At 52.1% G+C, this 15,986-nt stretch overlaps 1 protein-coding gene across 1 annotated transcript in view; it reads right to left on the reverse strand.

Moving 5' to 3' along the window:
- Positions 1-760: 760 nt before the first annotated feature.
- Positions 761-15,986, reverse strand: part of PAPPA2 (pappalysin 2) — a 96,507-nt gene continuing 81,281 nt past the window's right edge. Inside the window, exons 21-22 of the mRNA XM_056356672.1 lie at positions 6,003-6,101; positions 761-4,002 (exon numbers count right to left, since the gene is read on the reverse strand). Coding sequence (XP_056212647.1) covers positions 3,928-4,002; positions 6,003-6,101 — 174 coding nt within the window. The 3' untranslated portion in view covers positions 761-3,927. The remainder of the gene's footprint in view (positions 4,003-6,002; positions 6,102-15,986) is intronic.

Raw genomic sequence — 15,986 nt, forward strand, 5'->3', positions numbered from 1 at the left:
CCAGCACTGAAGGCAGTGCCCACAGCCCTGCCTGGCATCCCCATCTTCGGTGCAGGCAGCCAGAAGGACCAAGGGCTTGCTGGGGCCTCACTTGCTTCCAGCAGCAACGCAAACCCAAAGCCCCTCAGCTTGTGTCAATTAAGGCTGGGTACGTATGGCTCTGATTGCCAGCGACACGACAGGCACCCTGGCCGCGGCAAGGAAGGACGGCTGTGCCGTGCATCCCCAGGTGCTCCCTGTCCAGCCTCCAGCGCAGCACCAGGCACCCCGTGCTAGGGGCTTTTCCTTCCATTTTCTCAGCCCATTGCTCCTCTCTGGGGCCCTCGATGTGCTTGTGTCAGCCCCACAGGAGGAAAATCAGGATTTCATCGCTTTCCATAGCCTTGGAATTGCCCCCTTGGGATCTAGCAGCCCCCCAACCCACTGCAGGTGCTTCTATTTTTCAGTCCTTTCCAAACTTTCCACTTGCTCAGCTGTGACTCACCTTCTTCTCTGCTTGCAAGTGAGGCAGACGGCAAAGGAAAGAGAAATAGCTCCTATCATGGCTTTGGCCCTTTCAAACCCTGTGCTGAGCTGCAAAACAGCAAAGGGGCTCCTTGAGGGACTATCTTGCGCTGTCTGATGGGGGGAGAGGCTTCAAATGGCCCCAGAACTGGTCTGTTAGAAATATAGCCTGGATTTTGTTAGCTGCCATTTGTGTATCTTTAAGCATCTTTTTTGATTGTCTTAGGTTTTAATTCTCTTGCCAGGGTGCCGCATGACATGTCTCTCTAGCTCTAGTGTGAGCCGCCCTCTGCTCCCTGTCCCCAGGGAGGTGGTGTGTGAGTACACACACACTTTCCCTACCTTTAAGGTGAGTTAATTAACAGAAAGTGGTGGATAATGGACCAGTTTGTGGCATAACCAGCAGAAGACCATCTGCAAAAGTATCCTTGCAGCTGGTGGCATAATAAAAGCTACATGGGTGGCAACCTTGAAGAGGGAGGGCATTGGAGGGGGGTGTGTGTGTCCCAGCTCTAACCCCAAAGGAGCTCTCCCACTGGGCTGGGACAGTGCTGGGAGGGTCTGCAGTTTGGGGCAGGGGAGGGCATGCAGGACCAAGGGTGCTGGGACCAGCAGAACCACCTCCCTCCCCCAGTCCGGCCACACTTTGGGTGAAGCAAGGAAGCAAAAGACGTTGAGGATGAGAAGATTATTTATTTTTCATAGATTTTTATAAAAAATAATTATCAAATACAAAAAAATAAAAATAGCAGCAGCCTCCGTTGTGAATAAAACCCTAATGGGGACAAAAACCGCTCAGTGTCGCTATAGAAGAACAATATTTCAGTATGTAGAAGCTATCTGTTCATGAGAAGCACAAATGTCTACCAGCCAAGCCAGCGCCTCTGGCCACCCCCAGTCCCCCTGTCCATGGGCCACAGTCCCTTTCCTGCACCCACTCATAAACAGGGACGAGCCATTGCTGAGACCAGGATTTTCATGCCAAAAGGGTAAAAATTTGGCATATAAATACACATTCATCCAGGAAATGCTGACACCAGGCACGGAAGGGTTTGGCATGGCAGGTGCTGGGACAGATTTCTCCCTCTGTGTCTCACCCTCATCCCACGTCCCCATCACCTCACCCTGCTGGGGGCTGCCATGCCCCCTGCTCCCACTGTGCCGGGACCCCTGGCTGTCCCCTTCCCTGCACTCCTGGAGCAGGATGGGCTGCACCTCCTGGGGACATCGGGGCTAGAAGAGTATCTCACAAAGAGCTTTGGATTTGGGGGGTTTTTTTCATTTCCTTGGGTTGTTTGAGCGTGTTTTTTTGATTGAAAAGTGAACGTCTGTCAAAAAATTACAGCTGTCAGCCAAACTGACAGTGTGTTTAGGTGAAAACCCCGGGGTGTTGTCACTTGGACATGACAGGAACAGAAATGTCCACGTGTCCCTGCTGCAAGAGGAGATGGGGCCCATTGCCACACACCCTCCGCATCCCTACCTAGACCAGGGCAGGCAGGAGGTGGCATGCCATGCGGCGATAGGGACACTTGGGATGAGGAAAAGTCTTGGAGAAGGACAAGGCATCTCCTGCCTGGATGCTGGTGGTGTATCCAGGCACAGAGATGTCCCTACTCATGTCCTACAGCGAAACATAACTTCGGGAGCTGCCTGACAAAAGGGCTGGCGGGGGAGCTAGCAGAAGCCAGAGGATGCCTTGAAAATCCCCGGTCTCTCCACACCGTGTCACCCTCTCTCCATCACTCCTGCACCGGCCAAACCCTGGCGGGGAGCCCGGCACAGCCCGGGCGGGAGGAGGCAGCCGGGCATCCCTGGGGCTCTTGGTCCCATCCTGCAGCTGCCCCCGGGGACACCGCGGTCCCTGCTCCTGCTCGGTGGCCCCTTCTCTGTTTTCCTCTTTCTGCTTCTTAGCAGCTCAAAACCATCAGCCATAATCCCAGCTGGAGCCGGGCACCTTCGCTAACCGTTGCCTCTGTGGGGCTGGGTTCAGGCTGCCAAACTGAACTTCTGGGAATTAACTATGGGGGCCAAAGCTTCTAGCTGAGCTTCTTTGGGGCTAGAAGTAAATTTTCACTTCATGCCTACGTGAGCAAGAGATTCGTGAAAGTCAGCAACTGTATGTCCACTGTAGATTGTAATAAGGAAAATCTTAATGGGAAAAGATGATGCTCAAAGTCTCCTGACAGGTTGTTCGGGTCCTGTCTTTCCTTGCGTTACAGGGTCTGGTCTCTGCTGAGAACTGCTGAAAACACTGTTGAAGCTCATGTTTGGAAAGGACACATGGGGAAAGAAAAGAAGGACCACCTCATCATCCTTCATTCAGAGCATCACACAGCTACTCTTCATTGCCCACTATATCCCTCACCTAGTTGGATACACGGTGGGCCAGGGGGAGTGAGGCAGAGAGGGATCATTGCGTATCTGCTCCTACTGGCCATGCAGACATCCCCATGGACACATAACCCTTCCCAGAGGGCTCTGAAATAATAGGTGATGGGCATCTGTGGTGCCCAGCAGCGCTCACTGAATCTGCCGTGCTCACCGGGGCGATGTAAGGGCAACATCAGCGTTTCTCCTCAGCCTCAAAATCCTGACCCAGGACCCTAAGCAGAGCAAGGCAAAGCATCGGCAAATCCCAAGGGCAAAAACTTGGTGCCTGCAAGATGCCAAGAGCACCCTGAGGTCACAGCCTCCATTCCGCCTTCCTGCGGAGCTCTCTCCTGGCGCAGCCTGGGTGTTTGGCTTCTCTCTCTGTCCTCCTTCCAGCTCCCTCTCAGCAAGGAAGGGGGAATTCCCTGCTCCTCCTCCCCGACCTGCACTTTTCCCAATGGTTTGTACTTCACAGCAGCATGAGTGTGTGACAAAGGATATCCTTTCTCAGCTTCATCAAAAGCAAAGAAAATATAATATATATTTATATATATATTATATATATGTGTATATATATATAATTAAGTTTAAATATTTGCAGAGAGATCACAACTACCTCGACCTTGCTAAAAGAAGCCTGTACAGCAGAAGGGGGGTGAATAATGACCAAATCCAGAGCAAAGACAGACACCCAGACACCAGACCAGGACAGATGTCCATGGCAGCACCAGGGCTCCCAGCCCACAGCTGAGGCAGTGCTGCATCGCTGGCTGAGCCCCTCAAATGCGCATCGGACCCCTGTGTCCCGGTTGGGTTTGGGAGGGAGCAGCGATGGGGAGGGGACCGCCATGTGCCTGCCCTCTCATGCCACAGCACGCTGGCTGCTCGGTGGCCTCACCTCGGCCCCTTTGTGTGCAGTCACCAACCCCCTGCCCTGCTCTTCCTTACGCCTGCTGCCCCCTTGCACCCCGCCGTTCCCCAGCAGCCCCCGTTGCTGCCCCTTCGCTCCTCCGGCACTCGCCTGACCGAGAGAGGCCCTTCGTGGTGCTGCTACTGGTTCTCCTCGGCAGCCGGGTCACGGCACGTGCATTCGTCCTGGTCACAGTCAGCAGCAAACGGGATCACCTGGGAGGACCGAAGGGAGATGTAAGCCTCTGCTTTGAGATCCCTGGCCCCTGGCACCCCTATGCCCCTGCAAGCCCCCTCCACCCTGGTATGGACAGACAGACACTTTGGGCTGCGCCTTGATGTTGTTGGTATTGTGGAGGCTGCCAGGCTCCACGCTCACAGAGAAATGGGCTCTGATACAAGCTGTCCCCGGCTGAGTTTTCCTTTTAGCCTTTTCCTTTTTGTTCACTTGTGTTTCAAATTTTGCAGCCGAGGATCAGCTTGAGTCTTGTGCCCCAAATGTCAAACCCTGGGGAGAAGCCTCCCCTGGTGGGTGTGAGATGTTTGGACTAAGGCTGGCAGTGATAAGGCACCTCTAGATGTCAATTTTACTTCAGCGGCTGTTAGAAAGCCCCCCTTGCCCATGTCCAAGCCCATGGACCTGTCCTTCAAGCTACTTGTGGCTCTTCAAGGCTCAGCAAAGCATGAAGGTAGCATAGGCTCATCTTCTGCAGCTCCTGGAGGAAAGCAACCAAGCTCCCAGCTGCTAAGGCTGGCCTCCATACTACCTGATGTAGGAGCCAGGGTAGATGCATGGGGTTCTTCTGCACTATGGATCAAGAAAACCCAGGCAGGCTGGAGGCTGCTTGAGCAGGAATGGCCTTCAGTGGGGCAGGCAGTGGGTCCGTCTAGGGCCACCCACAAGCTGTGCTGCTTTGAGACATACCATGTGGGTAGAGAGGCTCATTGCACATTGCTTTTTCTACACAACAACCATATGTGGCTGAGCAAACTTATGTCACCTTAGCTGGTGGCAGCAGAGCAAGGTGGGAGGGCACCAGCAGAGCTTCTGGCTCCTAGTTAACAGTTGCCCAGTCATGAGCCATGGGAGCTGAGAAAATAGTTCCCTCCAGAGGTTTTATACACACCAGGCTCAGAGCCAGCAGTTTTTCTTACTGTGGAAGCACATTTGAGTTTTCACAGCCTGGGTCAGTGAGAGCTGGAGTGGGTTTTTGGTGTTTAAACTGCATATTCTTGCATCTGCCTTAACAGAGACGTGCTGGTGGCTTGTGCCACAGGAGATCTGGGACCTGTGGGGAGCATGAGCTGGGTCTGGGTCTCCTGAGAGCCATGGGACTGAATCCTCCCGCCTTCCGCTGCAAACCTGTCCTTTATTTTGTCCAGAGATCCAGCTATCTCAGACCTCCTGAGAGCCGTGCCTTGCTCTGAGATGTCATGATATCACTATGGGGGTTTCACTCATCACTTGGGTGTTAAGCCTTTTCTCTCCTATCTCAACTGGATCTTCCCAGGATTTTATTTTTCCTTTTCTCTGTGTGTGTATGTGTGATGAAAGGAAAAATGATTCAAGCTCCACAACAAAGATGAGAAGATCCAAATTCACATATTTTTGCAGTGAGAAATTATCTCATGCCCTGTGATTTGTTTTGCTGTTGGATATGCTTAGGAAGGATGGGCTGTGAGTACTGGATAGCAAGTTAGGTGGGAGGGGAGGTTGTGATGGGAGACAAAGAAGGGTCTGTGTAACCCCAACGCCAAATTTCTCCCTCCACAATATTCCTCCCTCCTTCACTCCCCAGGAGAATTGGAAGGGAAAGACAGCCCACAGCGGACGCCAATGGACCATCCCCCAGATCCCCTGAGATTGCTCAATTATATGACAAGGTGACTTCTGACTCACCGTGGCTAGCACTACATCCTATGGAAGTAATTTCTCTGGGACTCATTTCCCAAAATGAGAGGGAATCCTGTGAACCTCAGTGGGAGCTGGGCTGAGCTTTCAGTGCCGCTGGCCCAAGTTCAAACCCCGTTGTTGATCAGTGGGATGATGTCTATCAGCTTCAGCTGGCTTTGGTTTAAAATCATGGGTTTGTTCTCCATTCGTGGGAGAATTGCATTGCAGGCTCGGTTCCACGGCCAGCAAAGCCAAAGAGCATAGCTAGCAGTCACCACTCAATCCTAAACCCTGGCCAGTGCCACAGAAGATGCTCACTTACCTTCCTGGAGGACAGTGTGGAGGAGCAGCAGTCACCCCCGTCATACTGGCAGTATGCCCGGTTGTTGATGGTGTCACACCAGCCGTCTGCTTGGAAGGGCTAGGCAGAGAAATGAGTCTTTGGTGAAAGGGTTGTTCAAAAGCATAAGGTTGCCCCCAAAAGCAGAGATCCCAAGAGGGCCCAGCAAGGCCCAGCTCCATCATACACAACCCCCTCTTCAAAGCTAAAGGTCACTAGAAGACTGGTATCCCGGCTGGTGTGTATGGAGTAGTGGGTGCTCGGAAGGCTGCAGGATTGCCGAGGACTGGGGAATTGTGTCAGGAAGCAAGAAAGCAGAATCGCTAGAGCCTGAATGCCACAAGTCCCCATTCCCATCTCATTCAGTGCTTCTCCATGGAGTCCATTGCCACCAACTAGGAATCCGTTCACTCCCTCATCTGCTCATCCACCTGCTCACACCACTCTCATGTGTCCCCACTTTAATCCAGCTCTCTGCACGTTCGCAGCTGGGGCAGGGCTCTCCAAAAAGCTGACCCAACTCTTCTCTCCAACACCCCTCCTCCCAAAGAGCTTGGCTCTGAAGCTGAGCTTGGTGGCCTGGCTTGGGCAGCTAAGTACAGAGAGGCTGTTACGAGGATCAATAGAACATCTTCTGCTAGAGGATCAGTCTCAGGAAGGCAGATGCTTTATCTCCCTTGGACTACGAGAAAGGTTCAGCAAAGTGAGGAGTCTTCCAGAAGTACTTGCACTCAAGCCAAGCCAAGCCAAGCCAAGCATCGGCAAGTGCTGCTCGCAAGGACTAAAACTTTTCTAGAATGCTCTTTCTTCGGCTCTGACTCCAAGGAAAATGTCCCCACATTCCTTGAGACTCTCCATTGGAGGCTCCAGGTCTGTCCACAGCACTTGGCTCCACCTAACCTTGCCAGGCCAGACTACAAAGCTGCTTATCTGGTGACCATCTGGGACAAACAGAAGGGATCTTCATTAAGCACTAGCTCCCTGCGGGCAAAATCCAACTCTGGGTTGAGCAGAGAGGGCACCAGCCTACTGGTAACCAGAAATACTGGCAACATGGCCACCTTCCAGCTTCAGCCATGGCCATCTTCCTCCTCATTTCTCTTCTTTGTGGCTCAAATCTCACCCTCTGTAAGGAAATCACATGGTTGAGTGGGGGTGGATTTTGCATTGCCAAAATAATGGTGGCTCCTCTTCGCGTGGCACAGCCCGGTGCCCTTTGCTGCTCTCCTGTGAGTCACTGTTGGGTCTGCTGGGACAACTGGGGATTTGCAGAGCCCAGCTTGCTTTGGTGTAGCTCAGATAAATGCTCCATCGCTAACAAGCCTTCTTTACTGAGAGCTCTAACACAGACATAGAAAGCTATTGCAGGAGAATAGCTTTGTGTCCAGAAATGTTAAATGGCACGAGCAGCCATTCAGAAATCCATTTGATTGTTGTTTAGTTACATGAGTCATCCGATCAAAGAGAAACAAGCAACTGGGGCTGAGAAGCAGCCAACGAGGGCTGAGAAATAATGCTGTGCAACTGGTGCAGCCAAACAACGTGCATGTGAAGCACTTGCAATGAACTGTCGAGAATGATCTGCAGCCGAGGTTTATTTATCACAGATACTCATTATCAGTGCCAAGCAACAACCGAGCGTGCTAGCAGAATGGGGAGGCCATTCATTAACCAAGTGATTAGTAATGAAATGCTTCTCCTGCTCCAGGCTCTGTGATGGTAGCTACTGGCCCAGCAACCATGGCCAACCTCCAGGAGGAGTGCTGTCATCAGAAAGGGCTCTTGGAGGAAACCTGGCCACCCCTTTGCCCATGGAAGCAGCTGACCAGTTTCATTGGATCTGGTGGTCCCTAATGACTACTGGACTTCAGAAAATACCCAGACCCAGCCTTTGATGGACACTTGCCTGTAGCACCCCTAAACCCAACGACAGCCAGCTGAAAAAATGTCACCACACCGCAACAGCCCTGCCATCCACTGTGCTGAAGCCAGCAGGCGGGATGGGTGATAATGCCAATAATTCACGCAAAAAAGCCATGCCAAAACCAAGGAACTGATGTGGCTTTTTGTCATCATGACTCACAAGGAACAGAAAAGGGCTCAATGCAGGCTAATGTCACTATAGGAAGTAGCAGCAGGAATTGTGGCAAACCACTGAGTGAGTCTGTGCTATCAGCACCACAGTCCCCACACCAAATACAGGCAGCCACAGAGAGACTGCATTTGCCTGGAAGATCTCACAAGAGAAGAAGAAAAAATGCACCTTCCTGCAGCTGGGAAACTGAGGCACAGCTGGGTTAGGTAGCTCACTCAGAAACAAGAAGGGATTTGGCTCCCATCATTGCTATCGCAAAACACGTCTAGACGACACCAAGGTGCAATTTCACCAAGACAGCAGGGTTAACGCTCCTTTTCCATTGAAAAGCATCAGTGGGTCTTAAAAGATGGTTATCAAAGAAGGTCGCTGAGCGACAGGCAGCTTTGAGCGCCGGGAGGGCCAGGGCAGGGATGCTGGGGCTGGCCGGTACAGGGATGCAGGCAGGGGACCGGCCAGGGCGGCTGGCAGGGAAGAGCTCTTCTGGGTGTGATTTGCCTTTGCAGCAGTCCACACCGTGGAGTTTTTCCTTGAGCTTTGCTCCATATGTCATGAGTCACTGGCAAAACAACACCCGCTGCTTCGGTAGTTTCCATATAATTATGGGGAGGTTTGCCCATCCCAACTGCACAGGTCTGAAACAATTTCCAGATCTTGCGTGCAAGGTGGGGGGATGACAGAGGCAGGGACAGGATGGGGAAGGAGAGGCTCTCATTTTCTCTCTACACGTATTAGGGCTAATTGCCCCCTCCTCTCAACCCGCCGGAGCCCGTACCCCACCCTAAACAAATACAGGCTTCTATGGCAACACTTGTTGGGGAAACTTAACAGCTCATGCTCCAAATTACATTGGAAAAACATATGAGGGGAAAATAAAAAATGACTAATTGGATTCAAGGCTCAAAAGAGCCAGGTGCAGGGTTTGGGGACTGCTGTCCCTGCTCCTTGCTCAGTGCCTGGAGAATACAGTGACTCCCGTTGCTTTACCTTGTCAAGAATCTCCAGCTGGTTCACCTTTGCAAGCAAAAAGAGCAAAGTAAGGTGCTGGCGGGTCACCCTTGAGGGCACAAGCACCCTCATGCTTGCATCAGTCTCATTTTGGTTTTGCAAGAGCCATGGCAAGGGAGGACATGGGCAATGCAATGTACTAAGAGCACGTGATGTGAGAGGAAAACCCGTACAAACTCTGCACTTGAGCCACGTGGCTCTGCAGGAAGCAATGCCAGCGGTGGTAGAAGGGAGGTTTGACCATGCTGGTAACTTGCAGCAACACCTGATGATGTTTTAAGGTGGTGGCAGGACAGAAGAAAACACCAATGCCCAACCATGCCAGGCAAAGGCAATGGAACAGGCAGGGAAATGGCCAGCTGGGTTTCAGCCACCAGAATGTGCAACCTCTAGCGCAGAGGGGAGAGAGTGCTCCTTGAAACGGCTCTCAGAAACTGGGAAAAAAACAAAGAAGGTGATGGCTACAACTGCTCCACACCGTGTTAAGTGACAGGAGCTGCTCGGCGAGGTGATGTGCCACTGAGGCAGCCCGGGAGCTGGGCTGTGTCAGCGAATCTCCCTGCTCACGCCATCCATCTTCCTTGTTTATTCAGACGGGAGCTTCATCAGGGCATGTGTTAGCACGTGGAGCTGCAGCAGCTGGCACCACCAGGCCTGAGCCCAGCGCTGCCGGCATAAAAATAGTAACCACGAATCAAGTGCTTGGCAATTTAAATAGGCTAAAAAACCACATGCTCTCAACGCTGGGATAGGCACAGATTAAAAGAGAAAAAGTTAAATTAAAAAAAAAAAAAGAGGGAAAAATATTGTAGGCAAAAGAGGGATGTGAGAAAGGATTAGTTATATCCCACCACATCCCAGGCAGAAGCCTCTCAGAGGGCTCGTGGCAAAGTTTCTTTTGAGGCTGCTGGGAGATGCCATGCAGGGAGCAGTGTCTATGCAGTGTTTTTCCACTGTCCCTGCAGAGTCCCCGAGGCCAAGCTGGCTGGTCCCTCCCCGGGGCTGCCATCCTGCCTGGCGGGGAGCCCCCAGTGCCATCAGTGAGGGGGCAGGTCCAGACACTTTTCTTTAAATCCACCTTATATGTAGGTTATTCCCTGCAAAAGAGCATGAAAGGGTGCAACGGAGTGAGTGAAAGATAAAGCATGAAGAATAAATCACAGATGCCATCAGTATCACACATATTTTGGTGCTGTGTCACGGGCATTTGGTGAACATTATTTCCCAGGAATGTGGGTTTTGCTCTGGCTGAGCAGACCTGAAGGCCCAGTACCTTGCTTTTGGCGATGACCAGTTCCAGATGCTTCAGAGAAGGGTGGGGGGGGAAAAAAATAATTCAGCATGCACCTGGCCAATTGTGCAACCATGTCAGCATGAGCTGACAGACTCTCCTGCACTGCCATTGGGGTGGAGAGTGCTTGCAATTCCAATCTGCCCGTAGCTAGAGAAAGCCCAGATCCCAGTTTCAGGGGATCAAGTCCAGCCTTAATAAGCAAAATATTTCCCCCCAGCCTTTGGAAGTCTGTGCAGGTCCCCGAGCTTTGCAACTGTGCTGATCTCACCCAAGTAGGGTGCATAGTTTGCTTTTGTGCTGCTTCTAAGTCAGCATGGATTTTGCTGTCCTTTCATCCTTGCCTTTGGATGTCAGTATTTTGGGCATTGACTTTGGACCATTTTCATACTGAGACAACCACATACAACCCTGCAGCTGAGGAGGTGCAGGTATCTTCATCCTTCCCAGCTGTCGCTTTCCAAGCAGCCTCAGAGGAACAGGGGAACCATCATGTCTGCATGGAACAGCCCTGGGAAAGCTGCTGCGGCCACCATCAGACCCACATCTTGTGCATCAGCTTCATTGCTGTTAATTCTGCTCTTGAGATGGATGAGTCATTAGTGGTGGAATTAACTGGAGGAGACAGGGATGTGGCTGGGCGATAAACCACTGCTGGGGGAATGTCTCCCTTTGCTGTGCACATGGTTCTTCCAGGAGCCTTGCAAGGTCTTCAAAAGCAAGCCCCCAAAGGCATCAGCATGTACCCAGCACCAGAAATGAGAAGGTTGTAGTAGCCAGGGCCAGGATCTCACCAAGCACAGCTGGAAACCCCAGCCCACTTACTGGCAGAGGGCTGTCAGTCCAAACCAGGGCTCACAGAACCGCAGGACATGAACCTTGAGTTGCCCCAGGGCTGGAGACCCCTGCAGCTTCAGGGGTCTGAGACGTGCAAGAGAAGCCAGGTCCCAGGTGCAAGCTGCTGCACATGGGAGGGGGGAGCAGGCAGGGGGGTGTGGGGAAAAGACAGCACCAAGAGGCTGCAGCAGCCCTTGGCCAGGGACAGGCAGGGGGCAGCTTCTCCCTGCCGGATGCCTTTCCTTCCTTCCCACTCCAGCCACTAGCCAAGATATTTCAGAAAGCTCTGGGAGATCCCTGGGAGGACTTGAAGGGTAGGTACCCAAAGCTTTGTTAAAAGTCTGGTTCACTTAAAACCCCTATGCATCCAGCACCCCCGCTTGGGTCCATGGAAATTCCCACTCCCATCCCTACCCGCATCCCTCCAACATCACTCCAAACCCATTGTTTCCGTACAGAAAACTGGGGCCGGTGTCAGTCCCTTCAGCCACAGACATGGCAGGAGCTAGTTGAGGTGATGCTATAGCACAGTGTCCCCAGGACACATCCCTTTCCTTGCACACACACACACACTCATGCTGGTGAGGCAGAGAGCCCGGCCATTCTTGGCTCCCCCTGCTTGCCCAGGGAAGTTGACTGGGAATGCAGACTGTGGGAGGAAACGACAATGTTCATTGTTTGGATTAAATATTTTTCTTGGCCCTTGCTCTGTTGCAGCGTGTCTTTTATTTTTTTTCTTTCTCCCCTCTCCCCCCCCCCCCCCCCCCCCCAACACCCCAAGCACATTCACTTTCCCTCTCTCTTTCCTGAGGCTCTCCGGCACGAAAGGAGGAAATCAGCTCTGAAAAACACGGAGAGGGACAGAGAAGGAGCAGGGCTGGCTTCTGCTCAAAAAGCTTTTTGGGATGCCTGGCTGCTCTGAGCCACTCTGAGCAGCGAGCGAGCTCTACCTGGCCCATCGCATCGAGAGAGGCGAGGCAAGCGCTGCTCAGGGGAAGAGAGCTCTAGAATCTGGCAAGAGGCACCCCAGACCAAGTGTCCTGAAGAAAAGAGAAACAAATTCCTACAGACCCAGTGCTTCATCTACCATTTTTGTGTCTCCCACTTTCTGTGCTGAGCCATCCTTCCACTCCTTTTGAACCATGGCAGCTGACTCTTGGAGCCACATGCCTGGAGGATGGCTTGCTTGGAGACATCGTGGGCCTACCCCGTCACCTCAGATGCAGCCAGAAAGCAAAATGGAGAAATGCCAATTGTTTCTGAGCTTGCTAGTGTCCCCAAGCCACTCACTCATCAGCTCAGCACGCAGACAATTTCCATCACATCTCAGATCTTCAGGAACATCTGCTTCAGCTCCAACATCCTTCTCCTCATGCATCACTGAGAAAACAGAGGCTTGTTGCTCGAGAAAGTATTCCATATACCCAAAGGAACGCTTCAAGGAAGAGGTGACAGACTGGAAGGCAGCATCCTGCTGTCTGGTTTCAGCCTGCGTGCCATCACTTGTAGTGCCATGCCAAAGGCAACAACAGCCCCGCTCCCAGCAGCTTGGTCTGCAGCTGTAGGTGTTCTTCAGGACAGAGGGAGCCCCTTAGACATTGGTTTCCTGACATATCTGGGCCCTGTTTTAATCAGTCTCAATCGAGTTTGGAGAGAATCAGTGTCCGAAGGGGGATGGAGAGTACAGAGGTAGACTGCTGCTTGTTCTCCGGCCCGAGTACTGCTGTAGATGACCATACTGGGAGAGCAGGTCCTTGCCTTCATGGTGTCTGAAAGTGCTTCTGTGTCCCAGGCCAGGATTTGGCTTGGGCACACTTCTGCTGCAGAAGGGAGTATGTGGCACTTTGGGCTACCAAAATGGGGATGCAGTCCTTTATCCCTGTCCTGCTCTGTGCCTCAGGGCCCCCTCGTCTCGGCAGACAGCGATCTGGAAAGGTCTTTGTAGAAGAAAGAGATGGAAAGCTGGTGTAGATGAACATCACACCAGAGTGGTTCTTTGCTTCCACAAAAGCATGTGTGTTCATGACTTGTTCATGGTGGGGTCCTTAGCCTTGCCCTTTTTACACCTTGATCTCAGTTCTAACAGGAGAATTAAAACAGAAGCAGGAAAGAACAAGTGAAGGGGAGCAGAGGAAGATGCTCCTGGCAAGCATGGTGGCTCCCGGAGATAGGTCCCCAGCACTCACCATTCCCAGGACTGCTGCTGCACACATGAGAGAAGCCAGGACTTCAATGCCACGAGCACCAGCCTGCAATCCTGCCCTCAGCAGCTCGCCCGCTGCCATGGATTAGATCTCCTGCCAAGCCATTTGTGCAAAATATGTTGCAGGATAGAACGGGTTATGGAAAACAAGCCCTGAAAACCACAAGGGCCTCCTGACCCACTTGTATCTGGTTTCTGCCAAGTTCTTGTTACAGATCTTAAACAGAAAGAAAAACAATGTACGAGGGATGAAGGAGCTGAAGGGGAATGAATATTCGTGTTGGAAGAGCAGTTGGCTGGGCTGTGCTTGGGGATGTTTGTTTATTATCAGAAGCGACTCATTGATTTTTATTTCAGCGGGTGCTTTCAGTGGCTTTCCACTCACTCTGTGTCACTGACTGCACAACTGTGACCTCCAGGAGAGGGGAAAGTGGGACGTGGACAGGGATGGAGGGGTGGCACCTGTGCTGCAGAGGCAGAGAAGTAGCCATAGGTCAGGGCATCCCAGGTGCCAGCCAGCCTGCACAGTAAGGCTTGGGAGAGCTGAGGCTGCTTCCACCCCTTTGGGTCTCCACTACCACTGGTGGTGTGCCTGGATGCTGTGGTCCTACCCGTGCCAAAAGGACCCCATCTTCTGGGGCTCTGTAAGCCTGTCCCTGCAGGCAGGAGAGTTGTGCCTGTCCCATGTCCTTGCACCATGCTGTTGTGTCTTCGATTTATTTCCCTCTGCTTCGTTTCTTAAGAAAATAAGGTTTCTGTAATCCCACTCTACATGTGTGCAGGGGACAGAGATCTCCTCACACTTTGGGAAAAGTATGCTTCAACTGAGATTTTTGGAAGAGGAACAGATTTCTTTGGGCTCATCCCCTGGAAGGCTGTATCGCACGCTAAGCAGCCTGTGCTGCTCATGCCAAGATCAGCATGAAAACGTACCCAGCAGGTATTTAGAGAGCTCCCCATCCTGCCTTCCACTTCCCCAGCATTAAGGGCTTTGCTTTCACCAGTCGGGGCCAGGTCTGATCCAAAATGACTGCTACCTGCAGTCCACACTCCTTGTGCTCCCCCACTGTCTGTCCTTGCTGCACTAAGCATGGTGGAAGGTACAGCTCTGCCTGGTCCTTTCGGTATCTGTTTGTGGCCCCGATGTCCACTAATTTGTTTAATCCCTTTTTGAATTTGAAGCTGCTACTCGTCCCTGCAGCCTCACAGGGCAGCCAGAGTCTCACTGTGTCCAAAGCACTTCCCTTCACCTGTTTGAAACAAACCCCATGTCAGGGGTTTCTGCATTCATCTTACCCAGCAGCTCTGCGATTTGATAAACCTCCAGCATTCTGCTCTCCAGACTGAAGTGTCCCAGCTGATTTAGAGTCTCCTTGAAGGGCAGCTGTGGCATCCCCTTCATAATTTTGATTGCTCTTTCCAACTCCACTGTGTCCTCTTGACATGTGGAGGCCAGCATGTCACATACTATCCAAAATTTGAATGTACCAGAATCTAGGACAACTCATCGAGTCCTGTTTGGTCACCTGGATCACATGGGCTTTAGACTTTGGCTTTGGTGAGACACTTGAAGGAATAGCAGTCACAGTGTCTGCCTCTTGCCCGCTTGCTAGAGCAGCAGTCACTTCCAGTAGGATCTTCTCTGCATTTTCAAAGCCAGACAGCCGAAGAGTGCAGACTGGATAAAGGTGTCATGAAATGCTCCCACCGGGACAAGAGATGAGACAGAGTGATGATGTGAGCATCACGAGAGGATGGCTAAATTCTGGCCATGCTGTGTTACCTAGTTGCTCTGGAGGGTCTCCTTGGAGAATCTGGGGTGATGTAGCCCTCATTGCCTTAAGCCCCAGGAGAGCAGAAGAGGATCTCTTTCCTGGAACAGATCATGCCACCAGCATCCATGTTTCTGCCTGGTTTCCTGTGCTGAGCTTTGCCGTGGTACAAAATCAGAGTCCCCCCAAGTCTGGGTGGAGGGACAGTCAAAGGGCCCCAGCCCCACCGAAGGTGAGGAGCAGAGGCAGCTAGACCCCAGCTGCGGTGCTTTGCCGAGGGAGCGAGTTGCACCCTGTGTCCCATCACATTAAAGCACCGCAGGACCCCGCTGTTAGATGAGGCTTCCCACCATCCCTGTTGCATGTGCCTTCAAAGGGGTTAATTCTGGCTGACAAATGCTGGACACAAGCCGCAGATGTGCCAAGCAAGGGTTTTGTGCATGCTGGTGGAAAGAGCCAAGGATCCATTGGGGTCCTTGACTACCTGTTGGATCAAGAGACTCAAGAACAACTTGCAACCACAAACATACTTCTACCCCTATTGCATCATTTCCACCGTAAATACCTCAGGAAAGCCACCAAACAGGGAATGGTTTAGTATTTTATGCTCATGATAACATGACCAGCAGCACACACAAGGGCAGTGAGACCTTGTCCTCATGTGGGGAAGACCTGGGAAATTCCTAGTAGCTCATGCTCACAACAGCTTTCCAGTATGGCCCTCCTTCACCCAGGGTGTGAGGCAGAGCCAGCATCTGTT

This window comes from Falco biarmicus, chromosome 11, assembly GCF_023638135.1.
Source record: "Falco biarmicus isolate bFalBia1 chromosome 11, bFalBia1.pri, whole genome shotgun sequence".
NCBI classification, from domain to species: Eukaryota; Metazoa; Chordata; class Aves; order Falconiformes; family Falconidae; genus Falco; species Falco biarmicus.